Raw genomic sequence first — 20,565 nt, 5'->3', positions numbered from 1 at the left:
TTTGATTGTATTAATATGCCATATTAAGGATAGTAATTCATGTGCTACTGAGTGTGGGAAGGCAGGGCTGCACAGCAGGCAAGAGCCAGCCTGGGGGTGGCCGTTAGTCACACCCATTATATAGAAATAGGAATCGTGCAACAGAGACATTTGTGGGGTTCAGGGAAGGCATTGTCCACATTTTTTAATAATTAAGAATGAACTTCCTTTGGAACATCTGGCACAGGTGTGTGTTTTACCTGTTTGCTTTTTAATTTTCACCTCAATCAGCGGTGTTCATGACATCTGATAGCACTACAAGACCTGTGCCTCTTCGGGTGACGTGCTGGAGTTAGCTTGGACTGGCTTGTGAGAGCCTATTAAATTTTTAGGAATTTTGAAAGGCAGTTGTTAAACACAGGTTTTGTTAAAAATTCAATTGCATTAACTTATTAAATACAGTAAAAACAGAGGTACTAAATATTAAAAATTCATCACTTCCTAATTGTTTTAGTACTCTCTGTGTTCTTGCAGTTATTTATGTCGATGATGTCTATAGAGTGGAAATATTATATAATGGTGTGCTTGCTGATAAGGGTCTCTTCTAACTCAGTGTTTAGTGACATCAGTTTTTTAACCTGAGATTAGCGATGGTGGGAATATTTAAGTTACTGAGATTGGCGATCACTAGAAATTCAGGTCTTTCTCTGGAGACGGAGCTGTGAAGCATCTCCACCCCACTGCCTATGACCTCAGCTCCTGTCCTCTGTGCTCTACCCACAATTCCTACTCCCTAAGTATAGTGGCTTTCATTGCCTTAACTGTTGGTTTTGTACTGACTCCCCTATTTCTTGATTTACCTTGTGGCTTGATTTTTTTTTTTTTTTTTTAATTTAGGCATTGCCTCTTGATTTCCTATTACAGAAAATGAGATCTGGCTCTGCTCCTGCCCCGCCTCCGCTCTCACCATACGCTCTTGCTTCTTCCCAGCACATTGGAGCACAACTCTTGTTTAAATAAATATTCAGGATTTACATTATTTCAACTATGTAAATATTGTACAGGAATCATTATGCACTATGATTACATTAGCTCTTGTAGACAATATTTTTTTCCTGAAGTTAACCATTACATTTTTTAATTTGCTCGGTTTCTTTATAAAAAAAAAAAAAAAAAAAAAAAAAAAAAAAAAAAAACTGGCTTTCCAACTTTTCTTTTCAGCAATGGAACCCATTTTTCAAACAAAATTTATTACCTGCTGTAATAAACAGGAAATTCAGAGATACCAGGTGGAAAAGGGGTTCTTTGCTTTCAGGGCTGCCAGTTATACCCAAGCAGACAGTGCTTCAAAACTCTTAGGGACAACAGGTCACAGTGGCCTGTGATCCCAGCGGTTCTGGAGGCTGAGGCAGGAGGATCGTGAGTTCAAATCCAGCCTCAGCAATGGTGAGGTGCTAAGCAACTCAGTGAGACCCTGCCTCTAAATAAAATGCAAAATAGGGCTGGGGATGTGGCTCAGTGGTTGAGTGCCCCTGAGTTCAATCCCCAGCACCCCCCCCAAAAAAAAAAAAAAAAAAGCAAAACATCTGTTAGGGACACTGCTCCCCTAAGCAAGAAAGTGCTTCTGTCATGAGAGTCCCATGCACCATCTCATTAGGAAATGTCTTCATTGTGTAAAACATGCACGACGCTGGGCTCATGCTTTGCTTTAGAAAATCTTGCTCTCTTCCCCAGCCTGGGGCTCTGGCCTCTCTGTCTTTCCAGTAATGTTGCTGAGTCTGGCCCTCCGGTGCATCACCCACAGCCTGTTGGCTGGAAGTGCTGTTAGCTGATGGTCACCTATCGACTGACTGGGAGCCCCTCAGATTTGCCTGGGCTGGGTGGGCTAGGTGCCAAAAGCTTATTGCAGACAGCTCAGCTTGGGGAGCACTCAAATGCTGCTTTGAGATGAGACAGAAGGAGTGGCTCTGCGAGAGAGTAAATGAGCTGTAGAAGGAGATGATGCAAGATCTGTCTGGCCACAGAAAGTCAGAACTGGCGGAGGGGAACTGGCCAACAATGAGCAGTGGTGTTTGAAAAGCTCACTTTGGGAAATCACACCTCTGCGGGAATTCCTACTTTCAACTGGTTGACTTTGGGAAAGTTACTTAACCTCTCTGGGCCTTAACTTCCCTTGTGCCCAATTCACAGGTTTGTTATGAGAGTTAAAGAAAATGTGCAGCTCTAATAAATCCCAGGGTCACATGTGGCTCTGTTTCTGCTTCAAGTCTCATTTAAAAAGTCATAGTCTACAGCTCAAGAGTAGTTTTTAAAAGATGTTCCAATCCTAGCTGCATCCCTCATGAAATGTGGAAAAGAATCTCATCATAATGGATGGTAACACTCCTCAACTCCTTTCCTCCATTCTCGAATTTTCCCACAACACGCAGTATAATGACGTCCTCCTGGGCCCAATTCAGGAGGTTTTTCCTCGCTCTCACCCCACTCCAGGTCTGTTTCCGTTTATTTGTTCTTACACTGGGATTGAACCCAGGGGCACTGTACCATGGAGCTACATCCCCAACCCTTTTTATTTTTCATTTTATTTTTTATTTTTCACCCCCATGCACATCCCTTGTTCCATCCTTCTCAGGACCCCTCCTACCCCTAGGACGTCCTTCAGGTCACCTACTGGGCACCTACTGTGTGGGAGACCTATAGGGAACTGCAGATTCAGAGACAAAGACACAGATACCACTGTGTTATGAGGGAGGGAGGCCCTGAGGGAGCTGCAGGGAGCTTGTGACCCACTGAGGAGTGGGGGGACTTCCTGGAGGAGGTGTCTTCTCACCTGCACAATAAAGACCACTACCATGTACTGAACGTTGCTAGGATGATTATCGCCTCACTAAGCACGTTAGTTTATTCCATCTGCATGGCAATGCTAAGAAGTAGGTGTTGCCAGCCTTGGTTTAGCCATGAACTTCTAGAGAGAAATTCATTGGCTTTCCCAAGGATGCATATTTAAAATGTGCCAAAACTGAGGTTCAAACACAGGCCTGTCTACTCCAAAGACTGTGCTTTCAACCACGAGGCATTGTGAACAGGTGTTCAGGATGCAAACTGCACAAGGCAGTCCATGGACATTGGAGGTGGAATAACTTATACAAATGAGTATATAGGTGGACTCAGATTCAGGCCTCTCTGCTGGCTCCTGGAGCAGCAGGAAGGAGCCTCCTCCTCATCCCAACCCGACCATGTCAGCTGCCCCGGGGTGCAGTGGGAACAACAGGTGTCTGGGTGTGTGAGTGCATGAGAGGTGTCCCGCTGGCGCTGGGCTTTGGTGTTCCGCTGGGTAGTGCTCTTACCTTCAAATGCTTTCACTTGAGGAAGGGGCTGACTTGCACAGGGGTGTCCTGCGGGCCAGCAGTGCCTCCCCACTCTGCTCTGTGGCCTCTACCACCATTCAGAGTCTGCCAGGGAGGCTGCAGCTTCAGGGCAAGGCCCAGCAGGGACCAAAGACACAGAGTGTCCCAAACTGCCCTGAGATTTGGCCATTGGGATTCCAAAGAAAGAGGCAGTAAGCTCCAGGGGACCAGGCCTGAGCAATTATTTGGACCACTCACTTCCAAGGCGCTGCAGCTTGAAAGGGGAGTCCTCCTCCGTATGTCTACTCCAGGGCTCAGCAGTGGAGCTGATGTCGGGATTTAAGGAATTTGGGCTCAGGGCTGAGCAGGCGACAACCTAAACACCTTCTTCATGCCTGGGAATGTGGAAAGCCCCAGTACGGGCTCAAGCTGCTGGGAGAACCTGCGGCTGGCAGGTCACAGAGCTGTCCAGGAGCTTTGACTTGGGGTCAGGAGGGAAGTGGGAAGCACTGGGGAACCTCCCTCAGTCGAGAAACCCAGAAAAGGTCTCCTCTCAGGGTCACCTGGGGCCACTAAACTGATCACCTCCCTCGGTCTTTCTCCTCCGCAGACAGGAAGGATTGAGCCCAACTACCCCAAGGTGTGTGGCCACCAGGGCAACGTGCTGGACATCAAGTGGAACCCCTTCATCGACAACATCATCGCCTCGTGCTCCGAGGACACGTCGGTGAGCGGGAGGGGTGCTCCCGAGGGGGCCCCTGAAGCCCTCCTGGCTCGCCTGCCTTCTCAGGAGCCGCGGTGTGGGGGCGAGGGGAGTGGGAAAGGCTGAGGGAGCGAATCCCCGGCGCCTGGGACTGATCTCGGGGCTTCAGTGTGATTGGGTTTGGAGGTGCTGATTTTGTAGGTGAGAATCAGGACAAAAATTGTGAGCTTCAGCCCTGGTCTGTGCGCTACCGAGAGGGGCGGGGAGGAAGCCCGGGATGGAAACGCGGAGAAGCGGGAGCAGCACCGCCTCTGTGGGCGGGGCGGGGCATGGCGGTGGGCGGGGCGGGGCGACGTGCGCCTGCCTAGTGCTCCGGGAGCCCTGGTGGGCGAGCACACTCCGGAGGACTACTGTGGCTTGTCCTAGGACCCACCCTGTGGCACAGAATTCGCACTCCATGTGTCCCCCCCCATCCCCCACTCATGAGAAGAGAGAAGAAGTAAGAGAAAGAAAGGAGGAAGAGAGCAGGGTAGAGCCCAGGCGGAGAGGGACGAAAGGGAGAATGAGATCATTGCGGGGCAAGGACTCCAGGGAGGGTGACAGTCAAAGCTGCCTCATGTCTACCCTTGGCTCAGGCTCTGTTGAGCCAAGGTAGGGTAGGAATCTCACAGAGATGCTGGAATGGCCTCCAGGTTTCTGGAGAGGGGCTCCTGCTGCCCTCACAGTACCCCTGAGCAGCATCCACAAGAGGCAAGCAAGAGAGGATTCCAGAGTCCCAACAGAGCTGGGCAGGAGGCTCCTTATGTTCGCAAGGAAGGAGGAGCAGCCTCCCAGTCAGGCCACAAGCTTCTATCTGGTGCTTACTGGCAGTGCGGAGACAGGCCACATCCCAGGATATTGGAACTGGAAGGAACTTCAGAGCTTTTGTCTCCCTATCTTCCTAGGTTGGACTGTGAGCTCCTGATGGCAGAGACCAGCTAGGGCCCAAGACCTAATAAATGTTTACTGTGTATTGAATGGATGGGTGAATGAATGGTTGGCTGGATGCATGGATTAATGGATGGATGGATGGATGGATGGATGGATAGATTAATGGTTGGATGGATAGATTATTGGATGGATGGATAGATTAATGGATGGATGGATGGATGGGTGGGTGGATGGATGGGTGGATGACTACACTGATGGATAGGTGACTGACTGTACGGATGATGGACAGATAAATGAATGCATGAAAGGAAGGATAATAGGTAATGGAGAGATGGATGAATGGAAAGATGAAGGAATAAGTGAATGGATATGGTTCAACTAATCAATCATCCAATAAAGAGAGATAGTCATGGTAAAGTGTCTTCATCTGTCCATAAAGTTGGGGTGCAGTCAGCTGGCACAGCTGGACATGGGCGAGTGGTGGGGAGGGGACTAGGTGAGTGGAGTAGACTTGACCAGCTTCTGACTGTCAAAGCCCTAAGTCAGTTGGAGAAGATTCCTGAAAGCAGCAGCAGCAGAGGGCAGGGTCTCTGTGGATGGAAAGAGAAAGGACTTTGGGTGAAAACCATCTGCAGGTTTTATTACCTTCTTTAGTAGCCTCAGAATCAAAGTGGTTATGGGACAGCAATCAGAGGCCAGGTCATCAGAAGACCAGAGCAGCAGAAGGGTGGGCATGAGGCAATAGAGCGAAGGAAAGGTGATGGAGCCAGGAGGACACTGGTTGCTTCGTGGCTGGAAAGGAAGCAGAAGGAACTGTTGGGGGCTGGAGATCTCAGTGGTCAGTGCAAGAAAGAGCAAGGCTCAGCTGGAGAGGGCAGGCAGAGCCAATGCCCACCCTTCTCTCCTGGATATGGGAAGCTGCAATGCCTGGAAGGAGTGCAGTGACTGTGCTGGAGTATTGACTCCAGTGACTGTCACCAGCCAGCAGGGAGCAGACTCCCCTGAACCTCTGGGCTCCCCTGCCCACTCTAGGCTGAGCACTTTACATATGTTTAGGGCGCCCTGTGCAGCAGACCCTGCCACCCCAAACTGAGGGTCTGAGTACAGGTTGAGCACCCAGCTAGGAAGCGGAGGAGCCTGTATTCCCCTGGGCTGCCATCTCCCAGTTGTGCTCTTCCTGCTCCACCAAGTTCCTTCACTGCAGGATTCCACAGAGCATCCTTGCTGGGAGCTCAGTGAGTCTCCCCAAGGGACCCAGCTGCGGAAGAGAAGAGCAGTGTCCATCCGGGTGTGAGAGGGGCAGATTCAGCTTCAGCTCTTGGAATTACCGGTCATCTGCCTCTCCCCAGGTTACCACTTCTTTCTTTGTCTTTCTTTCTCCCTCCCTTCCTTTCTTTCTTTCTTTCTTTCTTTCTTTCTTTCTTTCTTTCTTTCTTCTTTTCTTTCTTCCTTTTGTACTGGGAATTGAATGCAGGGGTGCTTAACCACTGAGCCACATCCCCAGCCCTTTTTATTTTTTCTTTTGAGATAGGGTCTCACTAAGTTGCTTATGGCCCCACTAAATTGCTGGGACTGGCTTTGAACTTGTGATCCTCCTGCCTCAGCCTCCCGAGTCTCTGGAGTTACAGGCGTGCATCACCATGCCCAGCATGTTACCACTTCTTCTGCCTGAATCAGGATAACTTGCACCTGCCTGGTTCTAACTCAGCACCTGCCTCCCATCCAGAGATCCCAGCTAATGAACAGGACACCCAGGGTGTGTGTTCAAACCTGCATGAGGCTCCACCCTAGCCACAGGAGCCAAACCACCTCTTCAGTTTTGCACACACTGATGGATCACACTGTGCCTGGTACCCTCCTGGTTGCTGGGGTCCGAAGAGCTTAACCGTGGAATCTGATGGACCCAGGATCGGATCTCAGCTTCACCACTTCCCAGCTGGGTGGCCCAGAGTATGTGGCTTAACCTCTCTGGGCCTTGGTTTTGCTCATCTCTGAAACAGAAATAATAATAGCCACCCCCACCTTGAGCAGGTGGGATGAGGGTGCAAGGGTGCCAGCACCCAGCACTCGGCCTGGCACCTCATAAACTTCTGCAAATCTCAGGTTGCTCCAGAGGCACCTGCAGCAGAGGCTCCCTCCACTGCCACTCACCCCACTCACTGAGTGCAACGCAGAAGGAGGGCACAGTGTCCACTGGGCCAAACACACTGGCAGGGGAGAGGATTAATTTTGACCTAGGTGCAGGAGGAAAATAGATTTGAGAGAGGTGGACCTGGGAGAAGCAGGACTTGAACACGCAGAAAACAGGTTAAAGGTGTCCCAGGAAGAGATCTGGCACAGGAGACAGCCTGGAGGGAATGCATACGGTGGCTTGGAAAACAGAGTCACCTGGCACGGCTGGAGCCCTCGGGTGGTGCACAGTGAGGAGAGTGGGCAGAGAGCAGGATGTGGGGGGCACTGGGACCGGGGAGGAGGTATGAAGGCACAGTTAGCTGACCTTCAAAGCGATGCCTGTGCATCTCGAACCATCTGAGCTCAAGCCAGGACCCAGAGGCTAGGCGAGTCATGAGGATGGAGGGGTCTTGGCCGGCTCTGTGGAGGAGGTGGGCCCCAGCAAGGGATGTGGATCTGTGGGGAGGAGGGCAGCGGCCAGGCAGGGAGGGGCTAGCCGGGGCTGCTGATCCGGAGACAGGAGAGGAACTAAGCTTTCACTCCAGCTGCCTGGCCAGCTGTGGCAGAAGCCAGGCTCACAGCCCCACGTACCCTCAGGGTCTGCTCCCCAGCGAGGAGCTTGTCATTGTAGCTAACAGGCCCTGAGGCTGGAGCCCAGCTGCTCCTGAAGAAGGAAGAGGGTCTTTGCGAGGCAGGTCCCCAACCTGCCCTCATACCACGTCAGCCCTGGTTTAACAGGGGAGGAAACTGAGGCTCAGAGCCATGGCAGGCCGAGGGTTCAGGTCCACCTGAGTATTTAATCACAGCACTGCCTGTCTCTGTAGGGCCTGCTGGCCACCGGGGGCTCATGCAGAGGAGGCCTCCCTGCCCCAGGCCTGGGTGCTAGTGGGAGAGCCAGCCGGTACTCCTGACTGCCTACCCTCTTCACACACCAGAGGGATAGGCCCCCGTGACACCTCCTGTGACCCATTCCAGCCAGGATGGTCAACTTACTGTGCATCAAACATGACATCCAGGGGGCACAGTGGTGCATGTCTATAATCCCAGTGGCTCAGAAGGCTGAGGCAGGAGGATCTCGAGTTCAAATCCAGCCTCAGCAACTTAGAGAGACCCTCAGCAACTCAGAGAGACCCTGTCTAAAAATATATAAAAAATGGCTGGGGATGTGGTTCAATGGTTAAGTGCCTCTGGGTTCAATCCCTAGTACCAAAAAAACTCAACATTCAGAGCCAGGATCAGTGGTCAGTCAGCAAGGCACTGGGCCCCATACAAGGGCTGGGGAGGTTCCAGCCCAAAGAGGCCCAGAGCAGCCCTTGCAGCAGCTGTGGCTTCCCCTGGGAGAGCCGGGAGCTGCTCCCCACCCCTGCACTCTTCTCGCTCCTCAACTCTGAACATTCAGAGGACAATGAAGGGCTCCAGTGAGCCCCTCACCGCCCCCACCCTGCTCTCAAGCTCCTCTCCCACCCTGAGAAATGGCCTATGGCGTGGATCCCCATGTCCCACACGCACCCCCCCCCGCCCCCTCCTCCATTCCTGCAGGATGTGTGGCACATAGCCAAGCCCCTTCCCAAGGGGCCTCCGTCCTGAGGGAAGGATGGGGGCCGTAACTCTCCCTGGCATCTGGCAGAATCCAGTTCTTTCTGCCGCTGGGTGATGTCACCTATTGTTGAAGGGCTGTGCTTTTTATAGCTTCTACTGCAGCTAGGGAGGGCGGCTGGCAGGCAGCAGGGAAAGGCACTATCGCTTTCCAAGCCTCGTGCTCCCTCTTCTCTGGGGGGCCAGCAGCAGCAGCAGAGGGGGAGGGTTCGACATCTCAAGGAGAGGGGGAGAGTGATCCCAGGAGAAAGGGAGGGGGCAGAGGGAGAGGGAGGGAGAGGGAGGGAGGCCCCTCCCTGGTGGGCCCAATTCAGCATCTTTCTTTTGCCTTCTCTTCAAGCTCCTCCATCCAGTGGAGACTGCCCCTCCCTCAGGAGCTGGATGGGATATGGCAGCATGTCAGTCCTACACCCCCTGCAGGGGGTGGGTATGGGGGTGGGGTTTGAGAGAGAGGGAGAGAGAGAGAGAGAAAGAACTCTGGCAGCCTCAGAGAAAGCAGCAGTGTGGCCCTGGTTAAGCAACCAGGCTCTGTGACCTTGGACTAGTTTCTTTTCCTACCCCTCTGGGCACCAGTTGCCCTACTATAAAACGGGGGCCATACTGGACTCATGGTGAACACTGAGTAAATGTAAAAGTGATTCTCTTCTACTAAGAGTCCCATCGATAATCATTGTGACTTTCTTCTCCTCAGGTAGGGACATAAGAGTTTAAATAACTGGCTCCAGTCGTGGGTGGCCAAAAGCCTGAGAGTCAGAGATTGGGGCTCCCAGGTCGGTGTTCTTCTTGACACACCTCATTCTTAATTCATGGAGCTTCCTTTGCTGGTTTCCCACAAAGGCCAACTGAATGTCGAGTCTTGCAGTCCAGAAGAGAAGCCTCCCCCATCAAGTCTCCCTCCCAAGTCAGGATTAAAGGGGTGCTCCCCATCTGTCCTGCTCACCATGGCCTGCTACCCCAGGTTGGGGGTGATCCACTGCTGGACTTAGTGATCATAGGTAGCCTTCTGGACTCGTGGATTCTTCGATTTTTTTACTCATGTAGTAAGTCTATCTTGGAAGTACCAGTACAGACATGAATTATTTATTTTTTTACTTTTTTGGTAATGGGAATTTAACCCAGGAGCACTTAATAGCTGCGCTACATCCCCAGCCCTTTTATTGTTTATTTTGAGACAGGGTCTCACCAAGTTGCTAAGGCTGGCCTTGAGCTTGTGATCCTCCTGCCTCAGCCTCCTGAGTGACTGGGATTACAGGCACATCCTCCTGTGTGTGGCTCAGACAGCATGAATCAAAAGAACCCAGCCCTGTAGGGTGGAGCTGACCCTCCGAAGTTCATACAAGAAGATACAGTCATGCACTGCATAATGACATTTCTGTTGATGAAGGACCACATTTGCAACAGTCGTCCCATAAGATTATGATGGAACTGGAAGATGCTCATTGCCCAGCAATGCTGTCAAAATATCAAAGTATTCCTCACGTGTCTGTGGCGTTGCTGGTGTAAATAAGCCTACTGCACTGCCAGTCATGTGAAAGCGTCGCACATGGATTTGCACAGGACATGATACTTGATATGACAGCGGACAACTGTAGGACTGGTTTCCATATTTACACAACTACACACTTTAATTTCAGTGTACTCCTTCGATAATAAAATAAAAAGTTCCCTATAAAACAGCCACAGGCAGGTCATTCAGGAGGGATTCCAGAAGAGGTATTATCACCACAGGAGGTGAAGTGCACTGCATGTCACTTTCCCTGGAGACCTTCCGGGGGAAGATGTGAAGGTGGAACACAGTGATAGTGATGATTCTGCCCCTCTGTGGACCAGGCTAGTGCGTGCGTTCGTGTCTTACTTCTCAACACAAAAAATTTAAAAATCAAAAAAATAAAATACTTTAAAAATAGGAAAAGCTTTTAATTTAGACAAGGATCCCTCAAGCCTGTCTTTTAGTTCATTATTAAAAAAAGAGAATTATTATTAGTAGTAGTACTAGTAATAGTATTATTATTAGTATTTTGGTACTGGGGATTGAACCCGGTGGTGCTTAACCACTGAACCACAACCCCAGCCTTTTTTTTTTAAATTTTATTTAGAGACAGGGTCTCACTGAGTTGCTCAGGGCTTCACTAAGTTGCCGAGGCTGTTTGAACTTGCGATCCCCCTGCCTCAGCCTCCTGAGCCGCTGGGATCACAGGCAGGCACCACTGCGCTGGCTTAGGAAATTGTCGTTTAATAAGCTGAGTGCATCCACGTGTGCAGGGTTGGCAATGTCCACGGTAGAGCCACGGGAGGCCTTCAGCTCCCTCACCACTCACTCCCTGACTCCCCTGCTCACCCTGGAGCAACCCCGTTGCTCACGCTCCTGCCATGGTGAGGGCCCGGGCGGGCACGCCGATTTTTAATCTTTTATATCTTACTTTTACTGTGTCTTTTCTATATTTAGGTATGTTTGGGTACACAGATACTTGTGTTCTGACTGCCTACGGCATTTGGTCCAGAAGCACACTGTACAGGTCCTGGCCTGGGAGCAGCAGCGACACCGCATGGCCTACTACGTGTGAAGTAGCACCCCCCCACCCCACCCCCGCCAGGGGTGTGCAAGCGCACTCTGCAATATTTACAGATGACGAAATTGCCTAACAATGCATGTCTCAGGAGTGAGACGTGACTGAGTTGGGGCCGGGTGGCTGCTCTGTTTCCTGGGATAGATAAGCAGAAGGACAGACCAGTCCCTCTTCATGTTGTTGGATCTGATCCAGAGGAGAAGGGACTTGCAGCAACCTCCTCCCAGGACTCTGGCGGCAGATGCTCAAGCATGCTTCTCTCTCAGCCCCAGCTAGCCTCTCCTGTCTCCTAGGGTTTGGTGTGATTTGTCTCCCATTGTTGGGAAACAGTGAGGTGGTCAGAAGACGCCAGCATCAAGGTAGATTTTGAGATGGTACCCCTTGTTTATATGAGTGACAGTGAACTCAATTTCTAGTACTAAGCAAAATAATGGACAAGAATTGGGTAGGTCAGAATTCCCGGACTCTCCTGGTTCTGAGCAAGACCCTTCAGTTGCTCTCTTATCCCTGTGGGACTCTTGACTGTTGCTGTGCTTTTGGCCCCAGGCAAGGTTAAACCCCAGGAGTGGGTAAATGCAAAGCCTGGTCTGCATGCTATAGTATAGCTTAATTGGATGCTTTCAGAGGGTTTTCCACTTTCTTGTTGCTCTCAACACAACAGAGGTGTTTTGTTGTTGTCATTGTTGTTTCAAAAAAGTTGACAATAAGAGGTTTAAATTCAAATCTTATCTGGGTACTTTGGCCCACTATGAACTCCAACTTTTCTTCTGAGCTCCTATACGCATTTACAGACAGTAAATAGTGTCTGTTTGCTGCAGTCATATACAAGCAGATTCCTTCAGTGGAGCATGGTTTCCCTTAGAAACAGTGTCTTTTAGAGGCTCTCACTAGATCCTGGACTAAGTCATGAGTAGTCTCCTCCCTCAAAGTGTCAGAAAACAGATCCAACCACATACCTCTGAAATAATGAAAGTTTTTGTTTGTTTGTTTGTTTGATTTTTGGTTTTGTGGTGCTGGGGATTGAACCCAGAGTCTCATGCATGCTAAATAAGCACTCCATCACTGAACAACACCCTCAGCCTAGCAATTTTAAAGATGCAATTTATAGCCAGGCATGATGGTGCATGCTTGTAATTCCAGCTACTTGGGTAGCTGAGACAGGAGGATGGCAAGTTTGAGACCAACCTGGGCAACTTAGCATGAGACCCTGGGTTCAATCCCCACTACTGCAATTAAAGAAAGGAAGGAAGGAAGGAAGGAAGGAAGGAAGGAACAAATGAACGAACAAAGGGAGGGAAGATGAGAACAAACTTCATAGCAAATGTACTGAACACACAAGGCAAAAAAAAAAAATGCACATGAATAATACAAATCATATGTAAAGGTGACCTATATGAAAAGTTATATGTAATCCTTAATTTATCTTAAGTAAGCATCCTCAGGAACTATGAAGTCTTTGGTAATCTGTAGTGTATATATTTTGTCTTCATTAGGTCTCCATGGTAACTTTGTTGTATGGGTATAATTATCCTTCAGAAGAAAAGACTGACACTCAGGCTAAGTGACTTGGCCAAAGTCTCTTGCCAATAAGGTCAGAGCCTGGTTTGGAACAGAGCGTGTGAGAGCCCAGAGGTCTTGCTTTGTTGACCAGCAGCCCTGCCCCACCCCCACTCCCCACATATGGACATTTGGTCTCTACACCATCCTGTCAGCTGCCTTTACTGTGTCTGCATGTGTCTGCTGTCTCCCCACAAGACCTGGTCTCTCCTGTGTGTGGCACAGGGCAGAGCTGGAGTGTTCCGTTGGCTGGAACATACAGTTAAATGGGCTCTGCCCCAGGCACTCACGAAGGGGCAGCCCCAGGCCCCCGCTGGCCTGCTGGAGGGAGCTCTTGTTTTTGCCACTTCTCCTCCCCCACCCCTTCCTCCCTGAAATCCTGTTTGGCAGACTCTATTGACTTTCCTGTGGAATCCAAGTGACCTCCCAGAGCAACCTCTGGACAGATCCACAGCGCTCCTCCTACATCCGACCCATTCTTTGTTTCTAGAGAATTCCTTAAATACTGAAGGCTAGGAGTTCCTTTCTCAGGGACTTAGGCCCACTGTGAACTCCAGTGCCTCCTCTGAGCTTTAAGAGAGACTGTTTGCTGTCCTATAGTTCAAACAGAGCAGCCTCCTTCCCAAGGGATGTGTTCAATGATGTCAAAAGCAGATAAGTTTGAGGGATAAACTAATACAGTCTAGACGTGCGGATGAGGAAACCGGGGCCCAGGAAGGGAAGCAACTGGTATCAAATGGGGACAAGGCAAAGTACCTCTCTCTGTTACATTTATTCATCCTGGTCCCCCAATTTCCGTCTGGGATCCTACATCTAACGATTGTCGTTGAGAACAACTCTTTTGGCTTCTACCCATAGCCCTTTGCTCCATGAGGTTTGGATCTGGGCAGGACCTGCAGCCTGGCACCACCTGCCCTCCTCCCTTCATCCCCATGCTCCCAGGCAGAGCTGCCACCACAACAAATCAGCTCATGTGACTCTGAAGCATAGTTCTTCCAGGACACAGACCGAGAGCCAGAGCAGCAGAGGTTAACTGGCTTGTCCTAAGCCACTCAGCTAGTGTATGGGATTGGCCCTGGTGGAGGGAGTGTCACTCCTGGTCCTGATGTCTCTGCCTTGACCCAGCACGCAGGTGCATCCCAGGCTCACCCTAGTGAGCTGCTCAGGAGTGAGGTTGTCCTGGGCAAGCGTTCTTTTCCTGAGACTCAGCCCAAGAAGAGCATCTTCAGGCCTTGGTGACAAGGTGTGACATTTGGCCTCTGACTTCCTCTGCACCTGCCTTCCTGCGCCATACCAGCCAGGCTGACACCCCTGCAGTTGCCCTAACCCACTGTGCCCAAACCCCACATGCTGCTCATTCTTCTGCCTCCCCCCTCCCTACCCCCAACTATCTTTTCAAACTTGTTCGACTCCCCATGTTCTAACCCTGCCTTCCCAGGCCCTCCCACCCTCGTCCTCCCCAGATTGCATTTAAGGATCTCCCAACTCTGTGCTCCCACGGGTTCTGCCTTGTTCAGCTCCACATGGGTGCTGTCAATGTCACAGAGCTGGGGTCTTCCAAGGAACTGAGGCGGCATGATGACCCCCTCTTCCAACCCCGATTCCTGATCAAGTCAGAAAGATTTCAGACATGTCACTCAGAGTTACAGGAATGAGTATATTGAAGAGGTAGGGAAGGGGAAAGGGGACACTCTCAAGGGAGAGAGTGGGTCCTCTCAGAGAGGAGAGGGACAACATGCCTCTCCTGCACTCCAGTTTTATTGGGGATCCCAGAGAAGTTTCCAGAGAGTCCTGCCCAGGTCCACCTCTTGACTTTTGACTGAAGCAGGGTGACATCAGACTTTCAAGTCCCCATGTCATGGCAACTCTAGGTCACACTGGCCCATGCTGACCAGTTCTAATTGGATTCTTAACCATACATTCTTACAGATTTTATGGTTAGAAGGAACTATCCTTACCTCCCAGAGTTTCAGGATCTGGTCACAAAAGTCTCCTGGCTTCCTCCCATTGACATGATCTTGGGCCTGCATTTCTCCTGCAGGTAACAGGTAGTTTGCTGAGGAACGTGACATAGCCTGCCCACTCAGGCCAGGCAGGGCTGCAGGTAAATTGCTTCTTGGAAAAGAAAGCATGTGGGGGTCAGCATGGTGGGCCCGTTTCACAGAATGATTCTCCTAACCTCATGTTCCCACCATTCACATCTGCCTGTCCCCTAACATCAAGAGCAGCATGAGACAAGCTCAACATGCATCCCATTTGCTTATAAGAGGCCTCAAAGATCCCTTTCAATGACCAGGGACAATTCTCCTGCCTACATCACCATTTGGGTGCTATGCACTCTACCATTGACCCCAAACATCACTAACCCAAAAAATCAGCAACTTGGGAGGGTGAGGCAGTAGGATCAGAAGTTCAAGGTCAGCCTCAGCAACTTAGCAAAACCCTGTCTCAAAATCAAGCATAAAGATCTGAAAAGTAGGAACTGGGGAGATAGCTCAGTTGGTAGAGTGCTCGCCTCGCAAGCACAGGCCCTGGGTTCAATTCCCACCACCGCAAAAAAAAAAAAAAAAAAAAAAAGGGGATCTGAAAAGTAGCTTAGTGGGAACATGCCCTGCTATGGAGTTCAATCCCAATGCTACACACACAAAAAAGTGTTAGAGGAATAGATGAAGAAGTGCTTTCAGCCTCTGAGGGTAGAAGCTAGGATGACTTTGAGGGGCAATTTTATAATAACTATTTTAAAAAGATGAAGCACCTCTAGGCATTTGTCCTATAAGAATATTCATACCCATGCACAAACTTGTACGTTCGTCACAGAATGAATTGTAATTGTGAAAAAGAAATACTCGGAACCCAGGTGTCCGTTCATAGAGGCTGAGCAAATTCATCTTAGGATAGTCATATAACAGATGTCTCTCTGGCCATTTAAAAAGATAAGGTAAACTGGGCATTGTGGTACAGCCTGTAATCCCAGCAACTCCAGAGGCCTGAGGCAGGCAGATTCCAAGTTCAAAGCCAGCTTCAGTAACTTAGCAAGGCTCTGTCTCAAAATTTAAAAAATAAAATAATAAAAAACAGCTGGGGATATGGTTTAGTGGTTGTGTGCCCCTGGGTTAAATCCCAGTACCAAAAATTAAAAAAAAAAAAAAAAAATTAAAAGATAAGTTATGTCTATACAGAGTGGTGTGGAAAGACGCCTACTATCTATAGTTACAGGGAAAAATCATGTTGAAGAACATGTGATACAGTATCCTTTTGGGGCAAAAAAGAAAGAAGTGTGTGTGTGTGTGTGTGTGTGTGTGTGTGTGTGAGTGTGTGTGTGATGTACACGTGTCTAATATAAGCATTAGTCTTCCTGTTTTAAGAGTCACTTTCCTGTGTTACATTCTGGGGACAAAATAAACACATGTACTGGTGACAGCCAGGTGGTTGTACCCAGAAGCTCCTCCCCAGCCTCCTCCCCCCATTCCCAGACGTGCTCTCTGCCAGCACACCCTTGCATAGCAACTGTCAAGGAAGACCATGGGGCATGGCGGTCCCTCTTCATGTCACTTCCCTCCCCAAAAGGAATGTTGGGCTTTATTAGAGGGCTGGAGCCACCAAAAGGGATGACAGTGGGGAAATGGGGACAGAAGAACATTTGCAAGTGTCCCCTAATTATCCACTTTTTCTCCAGTAGGCCTCTGAAGCTGATATTCAGAAACTGAGAAGGGTGCACATAGGGGCAAGCCCCAGTCCTGGCTCGAACCTGCCTTTCTTACCTGAAAGCCTCCCAGCGGACAGGTGTATGAGTCCTGGGAGACACAAGTGTGGGGAAACCCCACTTCTGCAGCCTCAGAACAAAGCACCTCCTTGCCTAGGAGACTTAACAGAATTCCCTTGGGTGTTGTTTCCGGTCTTGCTCCCCAGGCCCGGGGTCTGCCTTTGACTGCCCTTAACATGCTCTTCATGATTATCCAGAGCCCTCAGGATTATAACCAAGTGGCTGCTAGGAAACATGGACAGAATGTATTAAATCGTCAGTCACCTAGAGTGTTTCTACATTTTCTGTTTAGATGATGTTGCAATGAACATCTTCAAGTGCACGTTGAATTTTCAGAGTGAAGTTACCAAGTCAAAGAGTCTACTATAAATGACTTTATGGTTCTTCCTAAAGTTTGCCAAATTGCATCCAAAAGAGCTCTTCTGATTTACGATACTGCCAACCCCAATGGTATCTGTAAGTTCCAGTATAGTCTTGCCAACACTGACTCTCCCCGCCACCAGTTGGCTATTTTAGTAGATTTAAAATGATATCTCAAAGCTAGTTTTCCTGTCTTCTCTTTACTAGCAAGTGTGGAGTTCAGGTTTTCAGAAGGGTTGTTTTAAAAATGTCCAAGTTGTAATCACACATGCTCTTTCCTTTCCACCTGATTAGATTCTAATACATAATATTAATGATGATAATAACAAGAACTGTAATTCCACAGGTCTATTTAGAGTCCTTCATAAACAGTTGCGACATGATCTCATGTTATACCACCGGTAGACAAGGCAGAGCCATGAGCACCCACCCTCCTGCTGTCTAGATGACAGTGGGAATTTAGTTTGAGTGACAGAAGCCCACTGGGGTAATGTCAGGAGTCAAGGGGTTTATTTGCAGAGAAGCCGCTCAGCTCCTTTCTCTGTGGCTACGTGGTCTCTTCTCTCCCCTGCTCTCAGCGTGGCCCGACCGTCTCTGGGCAGCTCACCTTTTTCTGCCTCTTCATCAGCATCCAGAAGACTGAAAACAGCAACCCCATTCCAGGCTTTGCCCGTCCTTCAGGCTCAGTGATTCCAACCCGAGTCACGTCCCTGAATCCATCACCTATCAGGACAGACTGGGAGTTCCCAGCCTCCCAGATACATTTCCTTCCACCCAGGTGTCCATACTGGGTTGGGCACAGAGTGAGGGCCCAGGTCATGAGGAACCGAAGGAACTGAGACTGAGGAGAGCAGAGGGAAGGCAGATTCTCTTGGAAGGCTGTGAGGTGGGAAGTGAAGGTAGGCTTTCTACTCCAGCGCTTGCTAAAAGCAGCTCGTGCATGGTCCTGAACCTGGCCAGACCACAGCAACACCAGCATGCCAGGATCATCCTCTTAGGTCTGCAGAGACTTCTTGGAGAAAACCCTCCCAAAGGCAGAGTGGAGCCGGTCTCCTCTCTGGTCACTCCTGACCCCTTCCACAGGAGAACCAGGTGGTGCCTCACTTGGCTAGCCTCGAAAAGCCTGGTGTCCCAGGAAAAGAACCCTCGATATCACCTCCTGCCCTGCCCACCCAGCCAAAACTCTTCGTCCCCACTGCAGGTGCGGATCTGGGAGATCCCCGAGGGCGGGCTGAAGCGGAACATGACCGAGGCACTGCTGGAGCTCCATGGGCACAGCCGGCGCGTGGGGCTGGTGGAGTGGCACCCCACCACCAACAACATCCTGTTCAGTGCCGGCTACGACTACAAGGTGCACGGCGGGGGCGGGGGGCACCAAGCAGAGTCAACTCAGCAGGGAGTGGTAGGGAGACAGAAGGGGATGTTCAGGGACCTATGGGGGCCCTTTTCCTAAGCATGTTCACTAATATGGTCTCATTCATTCATTTACTATGCACAACTGAGCATTCCCTGTGCACCCCGTTGCTCCTGGGGTCCACAGGGCCTGGAGGCATCTTTCCCGCCTTCTCTGATGGTGGATGGACTGGAGGGAAGAAAATGGAGCCCCATCCCCTAACCCCAGGCATGCCCTCCACAGAGGGGTGCCAGGTACCTGGGACCAGGCAAGGGACTCATCCTTCTTGTCAATTGCCAAAGCAGTCCAGGCTGGGTTTGGGACCTGTGCAAGGATATTAGTGGATCTGCATAACCAGACGCGTCAACTTTTCTGAGTAGAACTCAGTGACGCCATGCTGCAGCCCAGCACACCGCAGGCTCTGCACGAGGTGTTTCTCCCAGGGCAACCAGGGGTGGAGCGAGGACAGACGCCCACAACTACAGCAGTGGCTGACCCCCCTCCTGCGTGTCTGCCTTCTCAGGTCCTCATCTGGAACCTGGATGTGGGCGAGCCGGTGAAAATGATCGACTGCCACACTGATGTGATCCTCTGCATGTCCTTCAACACGGACGGCAGCCTGCTCACCACCACCTGCAAGGACAAGAAGCTGCGCGTGATCGAGCCCCGCTCTGGCCGCGTTCTGCAGGTGGAACCCTACATTTTTTTTGAGGTGGAGGGGGAAGGTTTTGGTCCTGGGGCTCAGCTTTCAGCCGGGCCTGGAGGAAGAGGTTGTGCCGGGCCCCTCCTCTCACGCTCTGGTCACCTGCCAGCCCAGCTGCTCTGGGCACTTCTCTGCTCGTAGGAGTCCTGCCTTGTTCTGGGTGGGGAGGGACCCCAGTACCTTTTCCTGTTCCCACTTCAACTGCCTCCTCCAGATGGGATTCTTCTGGCCTGCTGGGATGACATCTTTAGCATATGAATCCTCAGGTGTCAACCAGTTCCCATCATGGGCATAGAAGGAGGAGACTTTGGACTCACTGCCGGGCCACCTACGTGGGATGAGCTGGGGAAATGGCTCAGGGTACCATCCCCCCAAAAGGCTCCAAGTGGGGAGGTTGGTGGTGACCTTAGCTCTGTTTTTGGTCTGTGAATGTCCTGAGTCTTGAGTGTGAGGAAGGGATTAGGTTCCATTGAGGAGTAATGAATGAACCTTTCTTGAGCACCTGCTGTATGCCAGTCATGGGGCTGGGTACGATGGAAAATATGGACCAAATTGTGCCTACTACACAAGAAGGATCAGTGCTTGACCTGGGTGTGTTAATCCTGGAAGAATCCAATATTGCAAGACCAGAAAGTCACCTTCTCCTGGGACTACAGAAAAAAATAATTAGAGTTGTTAGCATCATTAGTATTCACCAACATTCACACTCGGTGAGTGACAGGCACCTGCAAGGTCTCTGCATCATTATTGCCATTAGTCCTCAAGACAGCCAGCCTTTCCAGGTGGATACTGTTGCTCTTCCCATTCTGCACATGACAACAGTGATCCTTGGAGGGCTGAGAAACAAATCTCACAGTCCATGGGGTGGACAGAAAAGATGCTGGAGCACAGAGGATTCAACCTCCAACTCACCGATGAAGATCCAAACCCAAAGAGGCTGAAGACTTCTCCCAGGCTGTTTTTTTTTTTTTTTTTTTTTTTTTGTTTTTTTTTCAGCAGAACTGGGACTAAAGCCCAGATCGAGTATAGCCAGCCTGGACCTTTGGGCTGCCCCACTCCTCCTTTCCAACCTGGTGCTGACTAACCTGGCACAGAACTATGGTTAATCGGGAGGAACTCAGTATCGTAGGAGCACATTCTGAGTTCAAACAGCTCGCCACGCAGCTCCTCCTCTGGCAACCGCCTGTGGCTCTGATGCAGTCACTCCTAGACCAAGCGACCCGCCGCGCTCCTCCTCTTCCTCCGGGCAGCCCCCCGGTGTTCAGAAGCGGTCGCTCTAAGTCCAAACAGCTCGCCACGCAGCTCCTCCTCAGGCAGCTGCCCGGAGCCCCAGTGGTTGCTCCGAGTCCAAGCGCTGTGCTGAGCCGCCTCCTCTACGATGATCCCAGGTGTCCGTGTTTAGTGCTCCGACGGGGGGAGGGGCGTCTCGCCGAGCAACTCCACTTCACAAAGTTCCCTGCGTTCCATCCGGGACGCCTCCCCAACGGGAGAGACT

The 20,565-nt window shown here is 50.5% G+C and overlaps 1 protein-coding gene across 1 annotated transcript in view; it reads left to right on the top strand.

The window, feature by feature from the left end:
- The window catches only part of Coro2b (coronin 2B), a 132,896-nt gene that overhangs the window by 98,874 nt on the left and 13,457 nt on the right, over positions 1-20,565 (top strand). Inside the window, exons 3-5 of the mRNA XM_047539912.1 lie at positions 3,937-4,053; positions 18,176-18,325; positions 18,891-19,055. Of these exons, the coding sequence (XP_047395868.1) occupies positions 3,937-4,053; positions 18,176-18,325; positions 18,891-19,055 (432 nt within the window). The remainder of the gene's footprint in view (positions 1-3,936; positions 4,054-18,175; positions 18,326-18,890; positions 19,056-20,565) is intronic.

Source organism: Sciurus carolinensis, chromosome 2, assembly GCF_902686445.1.
Source record: "Sciurus carolinensis chromosome 2, mSciCar1.2, whole genome shotgun sequence".
NCBI lineage: Eukaryota > Metazoa > Chordata > Mammalia > Rodentia > Sciuridae > Sciurus > Sciurus carolinensis.
The sequence above is the reverse complement of the archived record's forward strand: the minus strand, read 5'-3'. Positions and strand labels throughout refer to the sequence as shown.